The 8163-nt window shown below is 40.6% G+C and overlaps 1 protein-coding gene across 1 annotated transcript in view; it reads right to left on the bottom strand.

Annotated features, from left to right (window-relative positions):
• CUNH11orf65 (chromosome unknown C11orf65 homolog) overlaps positions 1-8163 on the bottom strand; it is an 83927-nt gene that overhangs the window by 1423 nt on the left and 74341 nt on the right. The window contains exon 8 of the mRNA XM_023516076.1: positions 1754-1809. Within this exon, the coding sequence (XP_023371844.1) occupies positions 1754-1809 (56 nt within the window). The remainder of the gene's footprint in view (positions 1-1753; positions 1810-8163) is intronic.

Genomic DNA, 8163 nt, shown 5'->3' on the forward strand with positions numbered 1-8163 from the left:
AGACAGAGTCTCTGTCGCCCTGGGTAGAGTGCTGTGGCATCACAGCTCACAGCAACCTCAAACTCTTGGGCTCAAGTGATCTTGTCTCAGCCTCCCACGTAGCTGGTACTACAAGCACCTGCCAACATGCCTCACTAGTTTTTCTACTTTTAGTAGAGGCAGGCCTCACTCTTGCTCAGGCTGGTCTCCAACTCCTAACCTCAAGCCATCCACCTGCCTTGGCCTCCCAGAATGCTAGGATTACAGGCATGAACCACCTCACTGAGCCTATACCTGCCATTCTTATGTTGTTTGGTCTGCCATTGAGAACCTGCTATGTATATGCTACACACTGGGAGATTTTATAGCAAACAAACAGACAACTTTCTCCTCTCTAGGGAGTTACCTAAAAGTGTTCTCTATAAGGCCATTAACTCCATTAGACCCCGTGAGGTGGGAGACTACATAGTATGTTTGAGAATAGGCATGATGCCAGTAGTGTGGGGTTGGGTTTGTGAGTGATTGGGAGAGTGGAACATGCAAGGCTGGAATGCAGGCCACGGCCAGAGCCAGAAGGCTATGATAAATTTGGGATTTTATTCCAAGTACGAGGGAAGGCTATGAGAGGCTGAAGAGGGTAACTGTGTTTAAGAGCGTGGGTTCTGAGCAAGGCTGCCTCAATTCAAATGCTGGCCCTTACAGGAGCCCACTGTGTCATCTTCAGCAAGAACAGCATCTCTTTGTTTGTTCACCTGTAAAATGCAAATCACTGGGTTGTTTTGAAAATCAAATGAGTTAATTTTATAAAGCAATTCAAAGCAGCACTTCCTCATTGAAATGCTAGAGTTTGTTAAATTAATTGAAATGTTCGATTGTCCTTGATGTAGTAAAATATTACTCTGTTATGCAGAGAATGGACTGGAGAAGTATCGGTTTGGAGGCTGTCACAGAAGGCAGCTTGGGGTGGCAGTGAGTTGGGGAATGTTTTACATCCTAATGTAATTGGCTAATGCTAATGACAGCACCTGTTCATGGAATCTGCTCTACATGCCAGGCATACTCTAAGCTCTTTACATGTATTATGTCCTATCTTCCCACAACCTGTGAGCCAAGTGCTATTGCTATTCTTATTTTACTGATGAGAAAACTGAACTAGTAACTTGCCCAAGATCACACAGCCAGTAAAGAGCAGAGCCAAAAATCAAATCTAGCAGTCTGAATCAAGATTCCCCAATCCTAACCTCTCTGCTTCACTGCTCCTCCTATCTGTTAGCAGGACAGGACTTACACACTCAGATCACACAGTAACAAACGCTAGGCTTTGGCCATCCTAGGAATACTGGCATTTCATAGTGTTCTTCAGCATGCTTGGTTATTACTTTCAGCTTTTCAGTACTGCTGACCACTGGCAGGACGACAGTGGCAGAGAAGCTAAAAAATATTTTCAACATTTTGAGGCTAGTGAAACATAGCCTCATTTATTTTTCCAAGTGAAGTTTGCTCACTAAAAATTATTACCAAAACTGTAAGAAATTTAACTTTTTATAAAGGATTCATATTTTTAAAAACTATTTTATTCAGCCCTAAGTAAAACAGAAAAATTCTTTTTATTCTCAAATGTCAATCTATATACAAAGGTAAAAAATGGCTTGGAAAATTCATGGAAACCTATATACTCTGCAGGACACTGAAGTGTTAGATGGTTAAAAATATGCGAAATGTATCATTTTTGTTTATAAGAATTTTCCATCAAGTATTGCTAAAAATCACCTACCTTCAAAGTTAGCAGAAGAGTTGCTTGTAGCAATTTCCTTCCAATTGGCAATATACCTAAACACATTATACAGCATTTGTTAAATTAAATTGATTCATTAATAAGTAATGAGTTGATTCAATAGTACATGTTTAGACTACTTCTAAAATGTCACCTTTTCTGAGAGATCTCAGGCTAATGGTGACAAGTTCACTAGTTTCAATGTTTAATTCTCATGACTTTTCCACCCCTAGTTGCTCACATGCAGCTAAGACAACCTCCAAGATAAGGAGTTGAGGGAGGTATAAAAATGGCATCCACCATCTATAATATCAGTGTCCTTTCATCTCCCTCCAGCACATCTCATTTTATCCTGTTTCATTCCTGCAAAATCATGTTGAGGAATGATTTCTCAGTTGAGTGTTTACTAAGATGTTAGTTAATAACTTCTAAATTATAAGTATGGAAAAGATACTTAGGAGCACTATGAAGAGTTAAATGTGAACCATCTTGCTTCCTTGGATTTATATACTAAAATATTTTCCTTTTACCTTTAAGGAACCAAGGCACATGGGTCACTACAAAAGTTCTGAGACAGACTGTGTTATGGTCCATTATGTCACTTCCAAGAAACACAGTTGACAGTGCCCTTTCTGATTCACCCGGGCAGGTTTCAACTTGCTTGGCCTATGGATATTACTGGGGAGGCTTCATTTGTTTCTGTCTATGCAGATTCTACATATTTTGATTTGTGTGTATCTCAAGACTTCATAATGACTCACTAAAGGGCCCTCATGGATAATATGCTAAATTCTGACAGTGACAGTCGGGGGCACAAACATGCCATATTTAAAGCCCATCACTAATCTTTATCTAAGATTAGGACATGAATTTTTTCCATTATTTAAAAAGAACTCATGAAGAGGCGGCACCTGTGGCTTAGTGAGCAGGGTACCGGCCCCATATACCCAGAGTGGCGGGTTCAAACCTGGCTCTGGCCAAACTGCAACAAAAAAATACCCAGGCGTTGTGGCGGGCACCTGTAATTCCAGCTACTCAGGAGGCTAAGGCAAGAGAATCACCTAAGCCCAAGAGCTGGAGATTGCTGTGAGCTGTGATGCCACAGCACTCTACTGAGGGTGACAAAGTGAGACTCTGTCTCTTACAAAAAAAAAAAAAAAGAACTCATAAAGAACATACTATTATTAACTAATAAGAAATCTAACTTTTACAAATAGAAGGGAAAGTCTGATGATACATTACCATGCTGTTTTATATCAGAGCTGATCTATCTTTCTAAGAAACTTTTGGAATTTTTAAGGTAATTACAGAATAAAGTGTATATGGAATCTACAATGAATCCCTTCAAGAGTACAAATTTAAAGATTTAATTGTCCAGGAAAAGTCCTTAGCCAGAGAGGCTGAATTAACTATATGCCTTAGAAATCAAAGGAGCAGCCTTAGATATAGAAACTATCCATAACATACATGAACATAGAGGTAAATAGGAATTTAGATTTCCTAACTGCTAATTGCATAATAGGTATGTTAAAATTCACTTGCTGTTTGAAAAAATCTGATCCTGGAGGAGAAACATCTGAATGAATATCCATTAGGATGAATGCCAGCTGGAGGCCCAAGGGGGTGGATTGCTTGAGCTCAGAAGTTCAGACCAGCCTGACCAAGAGCAAGACACCGTCTCTAGAAAAAAATAGCCAGGTGCTGTGGCAGGCACCTGTAGTCCCAACTACTGGGGAGGCTGAGGCAGGAGAATGGCTCAAACCCAAGAGTTTGAGGTTGCTGTGAGCCATGATGCCATAGCTCTCTACCCTGAGCAATAAAGTGAGACACTGTCTCCAAAAAAAAAAAAAAAAAAAAAACCCAAAACAAAAGGATGAATGTCAGCAACAGTCATGATAGCCATTATATGGTATTCTGGGTAACTCAATGAAGGTGATGTGGGGATTGTTTTACATCCTAAACATCTGCAGCAATAAATCTCTGGAGGCAGAAATTTACAATAGTAATCATTAGTGTCCTCAAGTTCAAGAGTGAAGTTGGAAAAATTTGTTCTTGAGAGCTAACATTGTTTTTGGCAGTAAAGATAGGAAGTGGGAGTAAGTTTCCCATTTGTAAAGCAGATTTATTTCTTGTTTCATATGGACTTGTTCTGGGTCCCTGCTTCTGAATCATGCTGTGCTCCTACCAAATAAGATGCTGTCCAGGCAGTTGATCATGATAAATGGCCTGTAATTGTAAATTTGGTATTGGTTTTCAACATTGAATTTATCATTCTGTCCTCTTAACATCTCTTAAATACTTTTAAGAACTATAAGAGTGAAGTTAGCTCTATCCATTCTTCAGAATGATAATAATTGTACTCCAGTGACAGTCACAATGTACATCTGAAGATGCACATGGCTTCATCCCAGAGAGCATCTATCTATCATAACAGAGGGCTAGCAAAAAGCCTTTGGGAAGAACTGGTTTTTATCAGTAAGTATCAGTGTTTGAGGCATTCTAACTATCCAACTGTAGAAAACTATACATACACTTTGACGGATACTCTCTAAGGAATTAGTGGCTACCAATTTTACAGAAAGAGAAAAATCAGACCATGAAATTCTCATCAAACACGGTGTTGTCAAGCCAGTTACAAACATCTAGAGCACTAGAAAGACTTAACAGGAACACAGACTCTGGAGACCATGATTGTACTGGGAAGAGGTGCTTACATCTAATGTCTAATGTCTGTGATCAGTAGGAAAGGTCTTTCAAACTTTGTTCCTGCCGGAGATAATTAATGCTTGTCAGTAGTGCTACCAAAACATACCCAAATAATCACTTCAGATTTCATTTGAAATCTCCATTGCCCATAGCCTCAACAGAAACATTGCTTTCTAAGATTCCACATTGGGGCCAAATTATGATTATGCCCAACTCAGAAAATTGACAGAAATTGTATATAACCGGAAAGATGAAGTATCTGTATTTAAAAAAATAGGAATCTTCAGTTACTCTTACCATATCAAAGCTAGATATATGCATCCCACTCCATATAGAGTATATTAAATGAAGAAACCACTTAGGTTCTGTGCAGCCAGGCACAGTGAGAGTGGGGAGAGAAGACTCCAGGCATCTCTGGCCAGTGGGGAAGTCAGCGAGGGACTTCTGGACCCCACAAGGAGAACAGAAGTGGTGAAAAACTGGCAAGTGGGAGGTGCATTTGTTTGGTCAGAGGCTGTCTGCAGCTATAACCATAGCAACAGTGAGACTGCAAGCAGGAAAAGCCTTATCTACGGGCTGTTTTGTTTTTGGACTTGGGTACTCGATTGAACTGCCTTGGGAGATCTTGGGCTGGTGTGCTGACAACTTTGGGCATTGTCTGGGGCCCCAGACTGAACCGCTAAGCCGGACAGGATCATTCAACTGTGGGCTACCCGCACAGCTACAGTGGGGGAGCTGCCCCTGCGTGTTGCAGCGTGGGGATCGACTGAGAGACCTTGGGTGAGAAATCTAGTGACTGAGCTGCCCAAAGGCAGGGACTGAGACGCTGGGAAGTGCGGAGATCCGTGTTTGGCAGATTAACAGCCTTGGCCCTCAGGGGCATAGAGGGAGACTGGATTTGCACACTGGATAAGCAGGCAGCAGCGCCAGGAGAGATCCCAGGGATAAGTGCTTTCCTTGGAAAGCTTCTGCTTGGCCAAGGTTCATAGTTTAGAGTGTCTTTAAGTGGGCTGAGGAGACATTCGGGCTCCCAATCTCTCAGAAGCCTGCGGGGTCTGAGAGATCAGAGGAGGACTCTAGTCTCCATCTCGTACAACTATATCAACATTGCTCTCTCATACCTCAGAGCACCTGTTGCCAGGACAATACTTAGCAAGATATATATGCTGTTTGGTTTTTTGGTTTGGGGGTTTGTTTCTTTCTTAATTTCAACATTTTTCCTTGACTTTTTTTTTTTAATCACTATTCTAGTTTAAATACAATCTTCCATTTTTGCCTACTTTAACAATCAGAATTTCATTTTTGCCAGTGTTTCTGCCCCTATTGTTTTCCTCCCCCCCTAATTTTACCCTATAAGGGTTTTTGCTTGTTTGTTTCAGTTTGAATTATACTATTTTTGTCTTTCCTATCTACCTGGTGGAGGTCGGGTACTATGTCTGATCTGGCTGGCAAAGAGCTGTTGACCTCAAAGGAATCACCCAACCCAGCATCCCCAGAGGTTGCAGGTCTTTAAGGTTGGGTCATAGTACCCTACTATACACATGTATTACTCCTATTTCTTTCTTTCAGTCTTTTTGTCAATATTTCCTTTAACTCACCCCCTCTTCTTTCTTTTTACTTTCTTTTAAAAATCTTTTTCCCTTCTTGCTCTTCAATTTTCTCATCCTTCTCATCCTATACCAAAAGGACTCATTAAAACTTTAGGCCAGGGCTTGGCGCCTGTGGCTCAAGCGGCTAAGGCACGAGCCACATACACCTAAGGTGGCGGGTTCGAATCCCCAGCCCAGGCCCGCCAAACAACAATGATGGCTGCAACCAAAAAATGGCCAGGCGTTGTGGTGGGCGCCTGTAGTCCCAGCTACTTGGGAGGCTGAGGCAGGAGACTCGCTTGAGCCCAGGAGTTGGAGGTTGCTGTGAGCTGTGATGCCATGGCACTCTACCCAGGGGTATAGCTTGAGGCTCTGTCTCAAAAAAAAAAAAAAAAAAAAAAAAAAACCCAAAACTTTAGGCCAGAGGCACAGTAACTTAAAGAGCAAGAAGAAGTGAAAGGAAAATTAGGGTAAGGAAACAGAAATAAGAAAGCACTCATGAAGAAGAATCAGCAGAAAAATCCTGGCAACATGAACTACCAGTCCAGAGTAACCCCTTCTAGGGATCGTGAGGCAGCTACAGCAGAGGATTCCTTCTATAAAGAATTGTTAGAAATGACAGAAGGGGAATTTAAAATACAGATGATGAAAACAATGAAGGAAATTGCTGAGAAAGTGGAAAACAATCAAAAAACAAAGAAATTGCCAAGAAAGTGGAAAACAATCAAAAACCAATGAAGGAAATTGTTGACAAAGTGGAAAATAACCAAAAGGAAATCCAAAAACAGAATCAAATAAGAGATGAATGGTATGAAGAATATAGACAGGATACAGCAGAGCTGAAGGAACTGAAGCAGTCAATTAGAGAACTTAAGGATGCAACAGAAAGAATCAACAACAGATTAGACCATGCAGAAGAAAGAATCTCAGAGGTAGAGGATAAAGCTCTTGAGATAACTCAGATAAAGAGGCAGAAAAGAAGAGAGAGAAAGCAGAACATTTACTGACAGAATTATGGGACTCTATGAAGCATTCAAACATACGAGTTATAGGTATCCCAGAAGGGGAAGAAGAATGCCCCAGAGGAATGGAAGCCATTCTAGAGAATATTATAAATGAAAATTTCCCAAATATCACCAAAGATTCTGACATACTCCTTTCAGAGGGATATCTGTCCCCTGGTCGCCTCAACTCAAATAGAGCTTCTCCAAGGCACATTGTGATGAATCTATCTAAAGTCAAAACAAAAGAAAAGATTTTACAAGCTGCCAGGAGTAAGTGCCAACTGACCAACAGGGGCAAACCTATCAGGGTGACTGTGGACATCTCTAATGAAACTTTTCAAGCCAGAAGACAACGGTCCTCTATCTTTAATCTACTTAAACAGAATAATTTCCAGCCCAAAATTCTATATCCCTCTAAGCTAAGCTTTAAAATTGATGGAGAAATCAAATCTTTTATTGGTATGCAAACATTGAGGAAATTTGCCACAACAAGACCAGCTCTACAGTAAACACTTCAATGTGTTCTACACCCTGACCATCACAATGGACCTTCAGCAAAGTAAACACCTAGAAATTAAAGGACAGAACCTAGTTTTCACGATGATGCAAAAGACAAAACTAAGCAATGGATTTTCACAAAATAAGATGAATAGAACGCTACCATACTTGTCAATTATCTCAATAAATGTCAATGGCTTGAATTCCTCACTGAAGAGGCATAGATTGGTTAATTGGATTAAAAAACACAAGCCATCTATTTGCTGTCTGCAAGAAACACTCCTCATATCAAAAGACAAATTAAAACTCAGAGCTAAGGGTTGGAAATCAGTTTTTCAGGCAAACAGAATTCAGAAGAAAAGCAGGGTTGCAATCTTATTTTCAGATACATGTGGATTTAAACCAACTAAAGTCAAAAAAAGACAATGGTGGTCGTTTCATCTTGGTCAAGGGAAAATATAACAATAAGACATTTCAATTCTAAGTATTTATGCACCCAACTTAAATGCTCCGAATTCTTTTTTTTGAGACAGAGCCTCAAGCTGTCCCCCTGGGTAGAGTGCTATGGCTTCACTGCTCACAGCAACCTCCAACTCCTGGGCTCAAGTGAGTC

This window comes from Otolemur garnettii, unplaced genomic scaffold (assembly GCF_000181295.1).
Source record: "Otolemur garnettii isolate 467f Iridium unplaced genomic scaffold, OtoGar3 scaffold00086, whole genome shotgun sequence".
Lineage (NCBI taxonomy): Eukaryota > Metazoa > Chordata > Mammalia > Primates > Galagidae > Otolemur > Otolemur garnettii.